The 19,667-nt window shown below is 38.4% G+C and overlaps 1 protein-coding gene across 1 annotated transcript in view; it reads right to left on the bottom strand.

Moving 5' to 3' along the window:
• LOC124135424 (ephrin-B2-like) overlaps positions 1 to 8,757 on the bottom strand; it is a 331,509-nt gene extending 322,752 nt beyond the window's left edge. The window contains exon 1 of the mRNA XM_046500739.2: positions 8,383 to 8,757. Coding sequence (XP_046356695.1) covers positions 8,383 to 8,495 — 113 coding nt within the window. The 5' untranslated portion in view covers positions 8,496 to 8,757. The remainder of the gene's footprint in view (positions 1 to 8,382) is intronic.
• Positions 8,758 to 19,667: the final 10,910 nt, after the last annotated feature.

Here is a 19,667-nt window from a genome sequence, read left to right as displayed (position 1 = left end):
ACAGGAAAGGTACGAGTGACATCTTCTTGGTCGTCAATAGCGAAATGAACGAGGCAACAAACAAGGTAAGTGAATGGAGGCCCAGCGGCAGTTGTGTGTTGATTGTTGTACATTTCACATGCTGATGATCGCACATGGAGTCTTTACCTCCATCATTACACCTGACCTAGTTGCTTTCAAATAAAAATGATCTAACATAATCTACGACTCACATTTAGATGACAACTAAGGGGAAAAAGAGCTCTTTTTTTTATTACAAATGATGTTCCTGCCTCCCAGATAACGCAACTCAGTTCGAAGGGTTTAAGGTTAAGCAACACTCCAGCTATAGGGGTTTCCAAGGATGGGCTTGTCACACTGTAACCAAGTGGGATTCAAACATGGTTTTTCAGCAAACACCTTAACCATTAGGCTTCCTTACCAACTCACTCAGTGAGGAGTGAGTGAGTTGGTTGAGTCAGTGAGTTGGTTTTAATGTCATTTTGAATATCATTCTATTTAATGTTGGAGGAAAGCTCAAAGTGATGCAGTCTCAGATGTTTACCACTTTGATGAAACCCATGAGCATAGGTAAGGTGCTGACAAACCTAGAAACAAACAGGAGACAAACATGGATTCGAACCCATGATTTCTGTCGTGCCTAATGGACACTAACACTACACATTAGCTACTGTGCCACTCGTGCAAGCTTCACAATTATAAGTCAGTGGAGGGAGGAAGATTGTTATCGTGTCTTTCAAATAATGAATCATGATTACATGTAGCTAAAAAGATGGAAAATGGTGAATATCCTGTTTTCAAAGTCATAAACAAATTTCATGATTACAAACAGCTGCAATGATGCGGATACAGATCTTGTTTCGCAACTAATAAACTCGATTCATGATCAACAAATGGGTAAAAGTTGTGATTTTATCTTGTGACTGATCATAATGAGTGTTCTGAGATGTGGCACAATTTTAACAACAATTTAAACTTAAAGATTTTGAAATGTTTTCATTATAATGGACATCACTTTAAACACTGACATCATTGTAGAACTTTTTGAAATCCCTTTGGACAACTGATGGGAGAGTGTTTGAGAGATAAAGTTTGTATTACCAAACCTTAAGTGTGGTATCTCGTTCAAATCAGAAGAAAATCCCTTTTCTAATGAAACCCCATTACCCTTAAATTTTATCCCAATATTTAACAAAATTTTAAAATTGTTTAAAGTTGCAAAGCCAACAATAGTGAGGTCAGGGTAATGTCGGAATGATTGATGGGGAAGGGCTGGTAAAGAGAAGGGAGGAGGTATCACTTTGTTGTGGCCAGTGTCCACTTAAGCTTGACCGGTGGTGAGACAAGTGCCCTCAGGTGGACATGGGAGTTACCAGGGTAAGTGAGATGGCCATCAAAGGCCTTGCTGGACACTCAAGAAACACAGGAAGGACAATGGTCAATATTGACTCTGATCTCCTTAACATGATAAACAAGTGATAGTGTTTCACTATTTAACAGTTTAACATTGTCTGCGTTAAAAGTTCACCTTACTATTAAAAAGTAACTTTAAATGTGGTCTGACACAAAATCGTACCATTGGCGAGTTAAAACAAACTCTGTCTCAAAGAGTTGCATCTGACCACACCAGCAATCTCGTACTTCTATGACAGCATTGGCACCATGCAATCTACTAATTTGGGAATCAAACCAAGTCCCTTGTGTGTGCTTAGTGGGGACATATTCCACTGACCTACTCCATCAAAAGAAATACAGTATTTTTGCATATTTCACACTGAATCATAAATTGATATTTTTCTGTAAGGGAACAATACAAGCAAAATTGGTAACTATGGTAACAGGTGATGGAATAAAAATTAAAACATAACCAATACTGTGAAATATAATGTAAAAGTCGATAACGCTGAAATAATGCTGACTCACTCACTTGTAAAAGTTCAGATTGTAATATCATAACAAACAGTTATTTTTACATGTTATTTCTTGATGAATATTTACACACATCGATTATCATTTACATATTGATTGGAAATATATCAAACCAAACCCATTATTCAGTGCATAGTCATAAGGCTTACAGGAGAATCCACAGATATTATTGTAGACCAAACCATCTGAATATAACAATTAGGCCTATCAAACACTGATAATAGCCACGTCCTGGTGCAAGTCATCTGAACATTTAGAAACATATTTTGGGTAAAAAAGTTATAAGAAAGTTTTTGATGGCTTTGATCACTAAATCATTACCAACATGAATCAATGTGATTTAATATGTTACACAAACTTCACAGGGTCTTTGAAGATCCTATTTCAAGATTTTCAAATCAGAATATTTGGATGATTAATCGATATACACCCTGGCCGATTAGCTACAATTTTCTGGAGCCACTGGCAAATAACGTTTAACAGAGCTAGTTGTTTCGTCCGTTTCATCATTTTGGGGTTATTTCCACTGTAAAACATGGCAAAAAGGTTCAAAGTTTCACAAAAGATATAAAGGATAGATGAATAACGAAACGAAAAGAACTGAGGTGGGTTTTTTCATGATCCATGCCTTGGACGGAGCAAACCCTCCTTGTGAACTCACAAAAGACTGTAGTTAAAAGTCATGCATTGCAACACAAAATAAGACATACATTTGTGCAAAGAAATAACAATATTATGGTCTTAATTAATAATAATTTATACTGATTATAACAATATAATTACATCACCTGGAGTACATGGAAAAACACCTTTCACGGCTATGGCTTATTTTGTTCAGCCCATATTGACCTTAGAAGAATTTGTGAACTTCGAATTCAAATTAAAATAAAATGCTAACCCGACTACAAGCACTATCAGTACATGTACCCACGTGTGTAAAACATCAGAACTATCTAAGGGATGAAAGGTTGGTGGGAGCGGGGAGAGAATTGACAGGGAAGGTGAAAGCGTGAAATATAACAGGCGGTTTCATTGCCAACACTTGTTCCCAAAAAAAAAGCTTTTAAAAAATTGAAACATACATTCATGCAGATATATACATTTCAATAACAATTTCATAACCAAATCTTATATCATATGCTCTTAGTGTCTGTTTCTTTCTCAAACAGGTGCAACTGTTGATAGAGAATGAGAGACCTGTTCGATAGCCTGATACTAGTGGCTCAAGAATTTCCATCCATATTCCTTACATCATTCAAGCCAGCAATCTTCAACTCATCTGTTCAAAAATAATTAATACATCCCTATCATACGCCTTCAACAGATAATGCCAGATGAATCCGAGTCGTACAATGATAACATTGCTAACATTTCCTAGGGGGTCGGATTCCCTTCTCTTCAAGCCATAAAACAAGGGCCAGGGGGCTGAAGCCTCACAGAATGCCAGAGTTGGGTTCGATTGCTTGGCCGATAAAGTGTATAAAACTCTAATTAGGGTTCATGTAAAAATGTGTACCTCTCCCGGAAATGTCAGGCATATCTTGCAGCTTTGGCATCAAGCAAAATAGCTCTATTGTAAAAATGTCACAGTGCTTTACCGAGGTGATATAGCAACGTGGAAGACCTGGGATTCGGCCATCTCCAGAGAAAGATGGAAAAAATGATTTCTAAACTTGTTGAACTTCTTTGGCAAAAGTGGAGGTATTTGGATTAATGGGATCAATATTTTCTTGACTATTTCCGTAGGAAAAAGGGCTAAAATGATCATGTGTTCGTAAACTTTGACAAGTGTTGTTGAAAGTGCAATTCTTAGTTCAACCTGAAAAAAATCACATAGCAGATGTAATGAAATGTTCTAAAACATATAAATCTTATTTTTTTAAGTGTTGAGATAACCAAACAATCTTGATAATGTTGATTTATTTTCAAAAATTATTCAGATAATCGGGAGATATTTTATGGTATGAAATATTTTAGCGTACCTTTTGATAATAAAATTAAAATAATTTTATCAGAGATATTTTCAGAATTTATCAAAAGACATTGGTATTTTTTGTTAGTTATATCTTCAAACTTAGAACAGAACGTATGTATAGGTTCACCATTTATATTCTTGTCTGAAATAGGAAGAGACTTTTTTAAGAGCTGTCATCACGTAGGTTTCTAAACAAACAGGACCTGGGAAAAAGACATGCTGAAAACATCCCCCCTAGCTCACGCCAAGCTCACACTCAACAAACACCTAATAAAACAGCAGATTTATTTCCATTCTTACGCATACAATATTTTTTACACTTTTTTCTCAAATTATCAAAATCTCTGTTTAAGATACCAAAGTTAGAGTTAGCGATGAGATCCACCAAGAAAAACATGAAAAAAAGTTACTGAAGAAAGCCAGTTGAAATAAATCTTTAAACTATCACAGTGATCGCAAAGCAGACATTTACCCTTGTCAATCAGGAAATTTATACTATAAAGAACTACTCAGAATGTATTTCTTATCATGATGACAAAAAGGCTGCAATTTCAGGAATGCAATGTTCATTTCACCTGCGCTCTGTCAATCAGGCTTCAAGATGGCCATATCTTATGCAACCGACGCCTGGTCTTTATAAACATATCTAACAACAATAAAATCACGTTCTTGTGAAACCAGAACCCCTCTTATCCAAGACTCAAGACCCCAGAAACCTCACCCCTTTTATCACAAGTAGGCGTAGACTGGGCTAGGCCATTTTGTTATGTATTATAGGACGAGATGTGGCATGATATATGGCAATTTACGAGGCTAGAATATTAGCTATTGAAAAATATGATGACAATCCCATTCGTGTTTCTCAAAGGGTCAGGAAGCTAAAAGCATGCTATTGGGTACTTTTAAGTGCTGATAGATTATTTCCCATCTGAACCTGTCTCATCCTTAATCAAGTACAAGAGCGGTTCTTAATCATTATGTAAATTGTAGTATCATTTCTTATTTGTGTTCAATATTGGCATTGTTTGTGCTGCGTTGTTAAAATGTGTTAAACACTTTTGAATTGATATGTCCTTTACATTATAAAATTATTCACAATGGAAAAAGAGGGTGTAATTGTATCTCCCTGTTATTCATGGTATCAGCGGTACTGGTAACAATCTAAATGGAAAATAGCAAGACATTTTGATCTTTCTTTGCAAATTTCTCTTTGTTAGCAGTTTTCAAACTTTTATCAAAATGTCAGCTGTAAGTAAAAAAATACAATACATCAAATATATTTTTCATGTTTCACAGAAGTTTCTGGAGAGTTGAATATTAATTTAATTTATTCAATTTCCTCTCAGGGTTGATATATACAATTCCGCTTTTGATAGAGATATTTCTATTTCTCAATGATAAACAAAACTGATTCTCATACGTCAAGTGTATATTTAAACAGAATGACATCTGATTATCCCGTTGAGTTGAGTAGTATTTTGGCTTCCTGTATAAATATTAAGAAAAGACTGTGTGGGCTATTTTAACTTATATTAATAAAAACAATCACAATTTTTAAAATCTAACTTATTTCTGTACGCAGGCAAAACATGCCTGCATTATGGTGATGATACTGATAGTGGTGAGGACGCTATCATCCTTGCTGTTATTAACTCTTTAACACTTGACCACACCATAACCAGGCATGGCTACTGACCACATATCACAAGAGGTAGACATGTGGCAGAAATCAACATCAAAGTGACATGGTCAGATTTCTGATCAAGTGTCAATCAGGATTCTCTAGGCTGGTCTGATGTCCCCTCCCCTCCCCTCCCCACCCCCCTCACATCCTCTACCAGTACCACATAACCTACATCAAGTTCATATCACAGTATGCAATATTAGTGAAACACTTTGAAAATGCAAATTTGATATTACCTGTTGATAAGTAACAAGTGACTGGTAGCTTATGGCTAGGTATGACAACCTGTATGAGGATTCAAACTCAGACAACATTATTGCTATGTTGCATGCTTCCAGACCTAAATACCACATACTAATTTCTTTGTTCTTTGCTGAAAATTATTTCCCAAATTCCACTTCACATTTTCACAGTGTCTCAGTACCCATGGGTAAATGGGGAGGGCATATAATTTTGATATCAATAAAAGCACCAAAAACATTTATATCTCAAAACACATCATGATATTTTATAATAGATGAAATATAGGTTAATTTACCATTGAGTACCTACCACCACGTGACCCTACACCTACACGTGCTCCCCACCCCAACGACATTACATCACTCCTAATATCCTAAGTACATCCTAACACGACCCCCTCTCAAGGCTGCCTGTCTCCCTCCCGAGTTGAAAAGTCAACCATGTTCGTCTAGCGGGCGGTCACTCGCGACATCCTTATCGGAGTCGGGTCAGCTGTTTACTTGACACGTTGAGACAGTGAAAGGGGTCTCGCTTGTCTCGTGGCTCGTGGCCAATATAATTTCAGTTTATTTTTCTGTCTTGAGGGTAAATAAACATTATGTCTCTTTGACAATTAAGATGGCGAATGTTTCGACCTCTCCAGCGCACGGCTTAGCGATCTTTGTGAAATTGTGGTAGATTAAACAATGGAAACGTAAATTACCTGGCCAGTGAAATAGGCATGAGTTGTTGTCTATTTCTAGACTGGTGTGAGAAACAAGTCATTGGTGTAGCTTAGCTCTATAACAGTGACTTCGCTCAGTCCTAACTGTCTTGACGAACGTAAATATCAACCCACAATAATGCCGACTGATACTGACAATATTGACTAAGTATTTATTCAAACCCTGTCGTAACGCATTACACAAGTGAATTCGCCTAAGTACCTAAAAATTGGACAGTGTTACACTAATTACATGTATTCAAATACACAGTCCCTTTAATAAACCACAATGTGTAACCCATTGCGCATCGCAATCACGGCGTGTAAGAAACACCACGATAGATCTACCTGTAAAATACTCGAAACACCCCAAAAAGAGCAGAGAAAACGATGTTAATGGATCACAGAAACTATCGGAATTAATCCCTACCAAACACCTCCAAACCATCGCAAATAGCCAACGTTGTCAATTTCATGTTAATCGTTGCGTATGTCATGTAGATTTCACTCGCCACTACAATAGTCGGCGTTCGCAACGCGCTGTCGCAGTAATCCCAAGCCTGCTTGCTGTCCTTGCGTCGAGCAGTCGCAGTCGTGCCAATCTCATCTCTATTGATTTTACAACTTTTTACTCCTTTAGGCTAAATAAATGTTTACATTCAGCAACAATCCTAAGACCACACGAACTGATGGTAAAACTGATATATAACGACGATTTAATATTAACCCGCTATGTCCTTTTGACCGGTGTCTCGTCAAGTTGACTAATTGAATCCGTACATATCTACAGACGTCAGTCGTCAAAACTCAAATGCGATTATGCAGTAAAGGTTTGCTAATATCGCCCTAACACAATGAAGTGAAATAAAAACCACGACGATACATCGTTATAAAGTAAGTTGATTTAATTATCATAAATCAATATTTGCCGGAATTGCTTCTGGTTATACGAAATGGCAACAGTTGTCAAACGAATTTCGTCAAATATGTGACAGAAAGTAATTATAAACGATAGCTGCTTATATCAAGCGTATAGCCCATGCAGAAACTAAATGCGTTAGTTAACAGGTCAGGCAAGTTTTCAATATAGTGAAATCTACACCGTTTGGCGTATCCGTGAAACATCCGTATAGAGTCAGGCGTGAGTACGAAATGGATTAATATCGATTCATATTGCAACTTTGATCCGATTAAAGGTATGTATTTCATTCCATCAATGAAAATTACATCACGGTCGAACGTTTTCCCGACAAAATGGTATCAAATTCAGACGATACCTTAACTGGCGACAGTCAAAAGTCGCGGAAAAAACACAATAACCGAAATTCGTGTCCCCGTCTTCCGTTCAGGACCTACCACGCACGTATTATTGACTAAATTCCAAATTTGACAATTGTATGACAACTTAGAAAACCGATGAATCCAATAGGGAATAGATTTACAACCTATCCCAACCTTTTTGACACAGGGTTATGGCTGTTTGAATATTCTGGCAACTTATGATCGGACGGCACGCACACTGGTCGTTGTAGGTGTGAAATAAAGATCTTGGTAAAATGCATGTATGGATAACTTGTAACTGGCGGTATTTTATGAGACGAAAAAAACCATCTGTTACCATGGTTAAGATGCACGAGCTTAGCGCGTGCGAAATCTGACCATTTGTCTACGGAAATAATTCATATATACTCTGTTCAACAACTGTCGAAACTTGTCAACATTTCAGCCACGCGAATCTCGCCAGGCTTGAATGGCAGAGCCACTCGCTGCTCACATATATCTGTGGGAACAATAAGAGGCGATAGCGAGTGGTTATGATGATGGAGTAAAATAGGAAAAAATACTTACATTGGATTGGTGTGGTTCCAGTGAACTGTATAAATCGCGGCATTGACGACCCGATCAGGCAGCAAGGAATATATCCATATCAGAAGTACTGTAAACACCATATTCCACGACATTGTGAATTGTGGTCCCCGATTCCTTTAAACTACTTATCCAACTTGATACTTCTTTAAAAAGTCGTTCACAAGTATATCATACAGAGAGATGTCATCGACTCAACGCTGGACTTCCGAGAAGTAGGCCTACCCGGTCGAAATCTACCATTAGCAGCTAACTCGCGGCTCTCAGTTAACCCACGAGCGTGCGATAACAACAGTGTCAGGCTTGGAGGGGAGGGGAGGTAACTCTTGTACGGTCAGGTGTAGCGATGGAAATAGACAGAAGCTACCGGTGACAGCGTTGAGCGTTGTCACTGGAAATAAACTTCGAGATCAGATCGGGAGGAGTTTAGAGATGTCGATCTTATTTCACCAGGAATCGTCTCTGCACATTTGAACTTCTTAGGTAATTACGTACTTAAAGCGACTTTGTAATGAGATATTTCCTTTGCTTTTTCAAGATGCATTTTCCGTCCAACACAATTGCTAGTGGTGTTAGACCCTGTTTTATTGGTTTATAATCGGGGAATTACACTAAGGATAGTTTGTAAATATCACTCCTAGATTTAAATGCCAATCATATTACGATAACACTGGTTTCACTGCGTGGGCAGTTTTAAGACCATCAGCTACGGTGATATATGACCGACATATTTCATAAGTTGTCTCTTCGACTTGGCTGATAGTGTCATATATTGGAGACAGCGATATTCATTATCTAATCATAATTTGTCACCGATTACCCTATCAATCTTTTGTACTTTCCACGCACATAGTGTGAGATTGTTTTTTTAACAAATCGTTATCAGCGGAAATACCTTACCAAATTATCATTATGTAAAACAATATATCAACTCTTTAACTTATGCATTTATATTTTCAAAATCATTTGTATTTGCATATAGTCGCTGTTTTAAGAAGGTATTCGTTTATCTATACATTCTTTGCAATACTGTGTAGTGTTTCCTACCTTTTTATTCGATTTCAATTTATTTTTTACCTTTCCCTTAAATAGGTTTTACTCCATGATCATTTGTTTTACCGTAGTTTGTTATATTTTCAAAAAGGTCGATGGTTTTGCTGCTATTTTCATGTCCTGTCATTTAACCTTTAACAAAAAGCAATTCCCTCATGTAATTTGCATTTTTAAATATTTCAAATCAGTTTAAATTAAATTCCCCAAACATTCAATCGTATTTTTCAGGTGAAAGAATATTTCCATTCAATGTTTGACATTATGCGACACAGATTTTCTTTTATTTTAATGTTAAAAACATGACTATTAATATAGCGGGTATTGCTATTTCTGTATTTAGGTATATTCATGCCAGAGTATTTCATCATTCCGGAATTGTTGATTAACCAAGTTAGTGATATACTTTATCAGTTTATTTCGTTACAATTATATTCGGACGCAATTTTCCGCTTCGATACCACTCCCGTAACCTTGTTTTGAATTGTCGACGCTGTAATGATTCATAATTCAAAAATCCAAACATAATGCAGCGGGAAACTGAATCATGTTGAAATACACGTGAGTAAATTAAATACTGAAATTGCGATCTAAATTTGTAGGAATATCATTTATAGTTAATATAATGTCGGTGTCCAATGTGTGGAACACGAGAATGGACGAACAAATAATCGTTTGGAAAATGAAAGAAAAATATTACTAATGATAGTAAATGGATGTTAGGCACGTTCATTATCTTTTTATGGATGACAGGTATATATTAAATTATTTTACTGTCGGATATGAAACAAAAGTATTTATAATTATATTTTTGAGCAATGTCTATCCGGGCATTGTAAAATATATATCCAGCATGTTTCATTAATATAGTTTCATCGTTATAGAGTTTCAATGATATAGACTTTCATTGATTCAATGATATAAGTTTTCATTGATATCCCCAGGACACAATTCATCCTCACGTTGAGTAGAAGGTGACCGCTTATATACAATGCTGTAACGTCGATCAAATATTGATAACGACCATTGGACATGACGTGTATTTACATAATATACCAACTATTGTTCATCAAAATTTTGTTAAGCTGGTCAAATCTACCTAAGATCAAGCGCGTATAGGAATTCGACAGCTTCACTAATTGATTATAGTAGCTGTAAAAAACACACACGCATTATGAGCAATTTGCCCAAAGACTCTTAAATGATTAATACTTGACGGACGGGGCCACGAAATCCCCTTTGTCCCAGATTTCATTACCATGGTGACCTAATCTCCCCGCGTGGGGCGTTATCTCTTCATATTAGGGCATAATCGCCCTAGTCTAATTAAGTAATCGCTAACAAATCGCCATATTGCTTCGTGGACGGTATTCGATTATTGAACTGTCGAGGCGCGAGGCGATGACGTCATAAGTTGGTCGTGCTGTACTGAGGGAGCGGAGGCACTCCCGAAAGTCGGATCGAATAATAATAGTATTTCAAATTTATTAAAACGGTAATATTATTTATGAAATATAATTAAACGAAAATGTTATAAACTAGTCATTGTCAAAGTAATGTAATTCGTTTGAATACTCATAACAAACTGTCCAGTCATCTCATGACCAAGTTCGTTTACAGGAATTGATAAAGATCTATTAACAGGCAATCTGTCACCATGATTACAAACTTTATTAACTAAAATATACCACCGGATGAGTTAATTGTTTAGGTGTAGTCTTGATGAACGTTTGGGATTCTTAATCACAAGAACGGGCGAAAAGGGTCGCTCGACGGTGTATTTCCTCCGTGAACGGTAAATTTATGACCACGAGTATTGTCATCCAACGTTTTCAGAGATTTCACAAATGCAATCTTTTTGGTTTGCTATGATGTCAAACTCTAGCTATCAGTACACGTCCGTGTCTGTAATATTTATCAGTAAACGAAGATAGACAATCAAGCCCTACCACAGATAGCATGTTTACTTGATCGCCAACACGCACTTATTGACATCGATAACAACAGGACATTAATCAGCAAGTTAATATTTTTTTGCCGATAAGAAGCATGCGCCAGAGTACGCTCTGATTATGAATATTTCATTCACACGTCTGATTAGAAAGTTTGTCCCATCCTCGGGACTCAAGGGAAATAGAAGCACCTTATATACCCTGGACGTTAAGCATTACATCAGATAGGATCCGAGGTATTTAGTCAATTGTAATAATGACTTTATTAACTCCTGTTATTGCTTTTTTTCTTCTGAATGTTACAGCTGATTTTCTTCCCGCATCCTCATCGATCACAGCGGCACATACAGACACATATGCTGTACCGTTCGGCATACAATGAAATGCAACCAAACTTTGCATGCCAAAGTCGCCTTATTGTTTTACATTTTACATAGATACTTTTATCACCTCGCCCTAGTCAAATCTAAAATGTGAGTTATCTTGTACGTAACACAAAAAGTTGTCGAGATATGACTATCATAATCAATAAATAGACAATCGCGAACGCTGCGTCAAGGATGGGCAGTTAAGTGAACAGCAGTCAGGTCACGGGTCGGGAGTACTCTGAACACGATCGGCCTTTTCCGCTGCAGTTGCGGAAAGGGGCGAGGTTGGCCGATTAGGATCGGGAGATCAGAAGATTTGTTGGGAGGAATAATTAAGAGATGAGATGGTGTGTTGTAATTGTTTGGACTGGTAGAATTTTTTTATCATTCAAATACTACTCAAAAGAAGTATAGGATCACCCGATTCTTTCATATTACTTAAGTAAATCTGTCATAACGTTCGTGATTGTCTGTGTTTCTTAAAGATAGTCAGGGGGCACGGGTGGCCCAGTCGTCTAAGGCGCCGCGATTCGCTGTGCAGAGTTACGTCCCCTGGACACCCCAGACACCTATGATTGTGGGTTCGAATCCCGGTTCACCCCGAATATGTTTTTCTAGGTTTGTCAGCACCATACCCGTGCTCGTGGGTTTCACTGATGTGGTAAACGTCTGAGACCTGCATCACTTCGGGCTTTCCTCCCACATTAAGCTGACACGCCGTGATATAACTGGAATAATGTTAAACGCGGCGTTAAACCCAACTGACTCACTCACTCACTCACTTAAAGATAGTCATATAGACGCATAGCAAAATATTACATTTTATATCTGACGTGGGTGAGTTTCTTAATATATCTATGCATAAATCTATACCACATGGCGACAAGTTAGCATGTAAAATAAGATAGTCGTCACATCATCTATGAACTGATATGATTATTTATCATATAATGGGCAGGTTTCTCGGCAGGATAAAGCCAACGGATAAAAACGATATCCGTTGGGGTCATATGCGGATAGAGATGCAAATATCAAAGGTCAAGTAGGACTACTTTCACTGTTTATAAACAAACATGGCGTCGTCCTCGTCATTCGGCGATCGAGTCAAAATTAACAATCGGGAATCTGGATAAACAACAGGGATAATTGCTATCATTATCAAAAGAACAGTCTAATATACTGAAAATCAGTGTCTAACTGTGACGTAGCTAAGGCATTTTATAAATTTTGGCTACGTTGGAGGTATAAATTTCGAAACAATTTTGCGAGGGCGCGAGGCCTAGCCAAGCGGGATCCGTAGCAATATCTGTGCTTGTAGACCTCTGCGACTTGAAACCTTCTCCACAAACCAAAATGGTTGGATTTGGCAGAAATATGTTTGAATTGTTACCCTGTTTGGTTTTGTCTGACCGTGTCCGTGACGTCTCATAGACTAGGGTTAGAGTAGCTTCCCTTTGACAAAGGGCAGTTACTCTAGCGGACAGACCGATGGATTGCCGCGAAAGGCAATTAAAAACAACTGTTGTTTTGCGTATATGTTGCTTTGCCACTGTATAAGAAACAGATTTCAGTTGGAACTATATTGGCTACTGTCACTGTCCGACTGACACATCACTTACCCTGTGACGTAATAAATATTAATGCGCGCATTCCAGGAAAACTCGCAATGTTTCGGTAATGTTTGTGAGAGAGGGATAGCGATTTTAAAGCACAGAATTAAAGCATGACATTATATGATAAAGAGGTTATCACGCTTGTGTGTTTGGGGATGGTAAATATCCTGTATTAGGAATAAACACTATGTATTTAGCTCGCCAAGGCTCGCTAAATACAATGTTTATTCCTAATGCAGGATATTTACCATCCCCAAACACAGTCGCGTGATAACCTCTATATACAGAACTAGGGCAGAACAATATTCTACATATGTATTTTTTGTTTGTTGAAGAATTTGGTGGCATTTACATGTTTTGAATAAAAGTGAGTGAGTGAATTGGTTTTCATCACAGCGTGTCAGCTTGAAGTTCGAGAAACGTCCGAAATGATGCAGACGTTTACCAGCTCGGTGACACAAACGAGCACGGTGCTGACGAACCTAGAAACATAATCAGGGCCAACCGGGATTCGAACCCACAGTCATATGGTGCCCAAGGGACGCAACTCTGCACAGCGAATTTCGGCGTCACAGAAGTGCCTGTGCCGCTTTTTGAATGCAAGATATTAGGACGTGAAAGCAATGTTTTATTGACATCAATATTTGACATCAATATTCAAGTTTGGGCCACACTTAGCAATATTATAGATGTATGTCAGCGTCCAGTAAATAGTCGAGCATGAACCAGACAATGCAGTGATTGATATAATCCACCAGGGCACGATGCCACGGTATCAACAAGCTCACCGAGCCTGATCACCCGATGTATTAAATCGCCTCTGACGACGAGGTTGCTGGGGATCAAATCCAACCCTGATTCCCCACGGGGTCAATACAGCCACACATATACTACTCAAAAGAAGTAGAAGATTACCCGATTCTTTCGTATTACTATACATGTAGTTAATCTGTAATGGGCACTATGAAAGTAATGGGCGTTCTTTAACTTCTTTGATTGTTTGTTTGTTGTTTATCGCCGCACAATATTCGAGCTATATGACGGCGGTCTGTAAATAATCGCGTCTGGACCAGACAATCCAGTGATTGACATCATGACCATCGATCCACGCAATTGGGATACGAAGACATGCATTAACCAAGTCAGCGAGCCTGACCACCCGATCATCGATGTGTCTGACGCCAGCTCAGGAATATGACACCGTGGTTGGTAATATGTCCGCTCATTTCCAGTATCAGTGATTCACATCGTGCTACTTTAATGGTCAATTCTGATCCGAAATACAGGCCAGACCTTTCCTTTTGTTTGTTTGTTGTTTAACGTCACCCTCAGCAATATTCGAGCTGTATGACGGCGGTCTGTAATAATTCGAGTCTGGACCAGACAATCCAGTGATTGACATCATGACCATCGATCCACGCAATTGGGATACGAAGACATGCATTAACCAAGTCAGCGAGCCTGACTACCCGATCCCGTTAGTTGCCTCTTACGACAAGCACGGGTTGCTGAAGACCAATTCTAACCCGGATCTTCACGGGTCTAACTTCTTTTGAGTAGTATATAACATATTAACTATAGTAATATGAAATGCGATTACGATTACCCGTCTGTCTGATTAGTGAGTGAGTGGGTTGAGTTTAACACCGATTTAGTTCAGCCTGTCGGTACAAAAACGAGAATAAAGCAATTGAAAACGTTCATATCACGATGGTGCTGACATAGTGACGATGATACATGCAGCGAATGTGGGATTCGAACCCGTCAGTAGCTAAGTCTGGAAAAGCAAAGGGACGCAACTCTGGGCCACCAATGTCCCTTCCTGATTACGAATGTAACTCAAAGAATATGTCCCTGTGTGCCGAGGATGGTGACTCCTATTCCGAGAACAACATTGTCTTCATCATCCAATGTAGAAGTGAAATTGAAAAAAAGGAAGGGTAAGGACAAATCTCCCAACGCGAAATAATCTACTGTAATGTCGTCGCAGTTGGCCTCTGACTTTAAATGGCAGGATCGTTAAAAACTGTTCGAAAAAAAACCCTTTTCTCTGTTCGTCTCATTTCAAGGACACAACTGGGAATTACACTACTTCCTCTGCGAACGATAAGTAGAAAATAAATAAAAACAGCCTAGAAATAATTACGATTGCCATTTTCAGACTAATGCATGTCTGAGCGTGTTCACCAAGGCTCAAATGTTCACATTCCGGCAACAACTAATATTTGCACAGCATTTTTTCTTTTGGTGGTATATTCTTAAAAAAAATCAGTGTTGTAATTTTAACATAATCTGTTTGTATTTGCTCGACGACGGCGTTTAGAAAATGTATCAGGATTAATCGATGTCCCACAGAACCTCAGATCAAGTTGACATTGAAATGACCGTTCGCTTGAAATACCGTTCCGAGTCAAGGGCTGTATTTAGACCTATCGCCCTCGTTGACACACACACATCTCAGTGCTGCAACCCATCCCTGCGACTACCGTTACAAAATACGACTAGGAATCTATTAATTAGTATTTTACCCACATGTTAGCGAAAAGGAATCAGCCGTCTCGTTGTTGAATTATGCACAACCTAAAGTTATGATCAATGTTTGTTAGCCAACCTCATTCCCAAGGGAGGTAAGTGATGTCAGCCGTGCATTATTACAAGCGCTGACATACAGTCGTAAGTGCGTTTGTATTTGGTACTTAAGTGTAGATGGGCAAGAGTCCACACCGAAATACACAAAAAGCCAATAATTGCGACATTGATTAATTGTCACGGACTTGACCTATTGAATGCGCTGAAGCAACACGTAGAGGATGGAACGACTCGTATTAATACTATCATTTGTTCATAAGCCTTGTTACACAGTGTTAGTGACACGATGTCGATGTGTTAACGATATGCTTCGGTTTCATATAAAATGTGTTTGAACGTTTTATTTGCAGCCCTCCCCCACACATACACACTAATGGGTTTTTGAGTGCCAATTAAATACCAAGTAAGTGTGGCCGAGTTGATTTTATTGCTATTTTTTTTGTAAATATTTTAGTAAAGTCATTTAATTGTCTTGTTTCTGTTTTAGCCTGTTTCTGTCTCAAGCTAGATTACTTGAGCAGTATATAAACAACAACAAATAGACTAGCCCCAGCACTTACATAACTACTAACATAACAATAGCCACTTTCACCTACAGTCACCAACAGCACAAGCGTCTTGCTTTGTTTTCCTTCCCAGCTTCTGTATTATGTAAGTAAAAGGTTTCTTCTGTTTTTAGCTGACTTTGCTAAATTAGTTGGACACTTACACTTGAAGGAAATCAGTGGTTCTGTTATATTGTTATATTTCATCTATTAGATATTTTCATTATATTTTTATACATATTTGCAGAGTTCAGAAACAACTAGCGTATGTGCAAATAAAATCAGCTGTCAACTCACACACTAGTAGCCTGTCCTGTGTTTGCTGCCCTAACCGGAGCCTTGCCCGCTACTACATAAGTAAAATGTGTATTCTAAAAATATTATAAGGCACACTTTTTTAAACGCGTTAAAAACACTCCAACAACGCAAGGGAGATAATTCTTCGTCACGGTTCGATGATTCCTCATGTTCTGTTCGCCAGGAAACATAATCCTTCCCCATGGGATATTCGTGCTCATGTTAAAACTAAATCAGATATTTTCAATTTATGAATCCATTAAATACCCTAATTTCATGTCATTATGATGTAAAATTAACAGAAACTTGTACATTTATAAAACGCACTTTATTGGCTAAATGAACTGATAGATATTCCCCACCCCTAGCTATATTATGGGTACCCGGTGGGATACAACCCCGACGCGTTTCATAACCATTATCAGCTTAATTTTTTGGGGCCTTTAGTATTATCCGCCTTCATCATGGGTTTTCAATATTCAGGTTTTGCTAGCGAAACCAGTGATTGACAGCATGAACATCAGCGAGGGCAGTCTGGGCACGATAACACACACACACACACACACACACACACACACACACACACACACACACACACACACACAGACACACACACACACACACACACACACACAATCATCCAGGTCACATATTGTACCCACCCAATCATCATCAGTCGGCCCTGACAAGCATGGGACACTGGGGACCTATTGCCTGTGACCCTGTGGCTCCCAACGTGAGTAATGACCTTCAACACTGAACAGGAATTGCAGGCACACTTTGAAGGCCTTTAAAAAATCAGTGGTAGCTGCTTTCATTCTGTTGTTCTGGAAGCAATGATGAACACCTGCTTTGACCATGAATATTGCTTGAGTGTTTGCCTTTAAATAGACAAGCATGGATTGCTGAAAACCAAGTATAACCCCGATATTCAGGTGGGGGGAAGGGGGGGGGGATATGGGGGGGAAGGGGGGAGAGATGGGGGGGGGGGGGGGGGGGGGGGGGGTTATGACTGCCCCATGAAGTATTCGGCATGTTGTGATACCGCAAAGTTAGATTTCTACTGGAATTCAATTATTATCCTGTATATTGCATTGGGCACGTACTTTTATTCATTACCGCGCTAAATTAAAAAAAATATTTATAAACTGACGCTGAGCCATACATTTCCAAATTCAATTTAGCGCGGTTAAATCTACAGCTTTACATTGAAAACAGTTTGTTTACCTCCTAATGCATAAAGATAATGGATATTTGGTTCTAATTGGTTCATCTGAAGTGCTATACTCCCAAATTAAATTCCATATATATATATATAATTATATAAATATAACTGTCAGTAAGGAGAGACCACTATCTCATTTACCTAAGAATAAGAATAAGAATTTATTGTACAAGATGCACACACGCGGGGCAGAGTACAATGTCTATTTAAAACGAAATGGTAACCAAGTTGATAGTATGAAACTAGTACTTACATATGGTTCACACACACACACACACACGCACGCACGCACGCACGCACGCACGCACACACACCACACATACACACACACACACTCACACACACACACACACACACACACACACACACACACACACACACACACACACACACACACACATTTATAAATATACACACACACACAAATATATTTATAAATATATATATACATACCACACACAGCGAGTGAAAGAGAGAGCGATTAAACACATTGATGATGACATATAACTTTTATCTAATAGCAGACGCTTATTAACAAAGACACTACTTACGGAGGCACATAATTCAGAAGAGACTTAACCGAATAGGTGAGTGAGTGAGTGTGGTTTTACGCCGCTTTTAGCAATATTCCAGCAATATCACGGCGAGGGACACCAGAATTGGGCTTCACACAATGTACCCATGTCGGGAATCGAAATGTACCCATGTCGGGAATCGAACCCGAGTCTTCGGCGTGACGAGCGAACGCTTTAACCACAAGGCTACCCGACCGCCCCTAAACCGAATAGGTAAAGGAACTATTCGACGATGTAGGCTGCTCTTGTATTAAACATGTCCTGTATTATGTTTATATATTATATTATGTATTACACAGTCTTGTTTTCTGCATTTATTACATTGAAGATTTCTTCGCTAATTATACTGTACAGTGTAATAAAAAATGGGCCTCATCATCCATCGTGTTTAGATGACAAAGTTTGCATAATCTCTGGTCTTCTGGTATCTTAACATATCTGCCTCTCTCTATTTCAAGACTGTGGCAGCAACGACGTAGTTTGGTAAGGGCAAGTTGATGAGTTCTACATTTTACATTAGACAGGCATACTTTGACATTGAATTTGTATACTTGAAATGTCCATGTTTGTGTTTATTCTCACTATGAATTTTCAGTAAGGAATAACGCTTCAAATTTAAACTGATCTAGTCATTATAAAATAATATTACAACAATGTCACTATCACTTTGAAAAGGGGACGGTCGGGTAGCCTAGTGGTTAAAGCGTTCGCTCGTCACACCGAAGACCCGGGTTCGATTCCCGAAATGGGTACATTGTGTGAAGCCCATTTCTAGTGTCCCCCGCCGTGTTATTGCTGGAATATTGCTAAAAGCGGCGTAAAACCATACTCACTCACTCACTTTGAAAAGAGTAGTTGTCACCGACTAATTATCGCCATGTTTCATGTTATTTCTGACATATTCCGTGTACAAAGTTGACTGTACCAATAACTTTATTTTTGTGAAACTATGAGCAAATGTGCTTATTTCTGTCCGTGGAATAAGATTCAGTTGATTTCTTTTATAACGCTACGATAGGGAATCAGAACAGCAGAAATTGAACTTTCCCGTCG

The sequence above is a fragment of the Haliotis rufescens genome, unplaced genomic scaffold (genome assembly GCF_023055435.1).
Source record: "Haliotis rufescens isolate VD_foot unplaced genomic scaffold, xgHalRufe1.0.p SCAF_6, whole genome shotgun sequence".
In the NCBI taxonomy this organism is placed as follows: Eukaryota; Metazoa; Mollusca; class Gastropoda; order Lepetellida; family Haliotidae; genus Haliotis; species Haliotis rufescens.
Note: the sequence above shows the minus strand (reverse complement) of the source record. Positions and strands in the feature narration are given on the sequence as shown.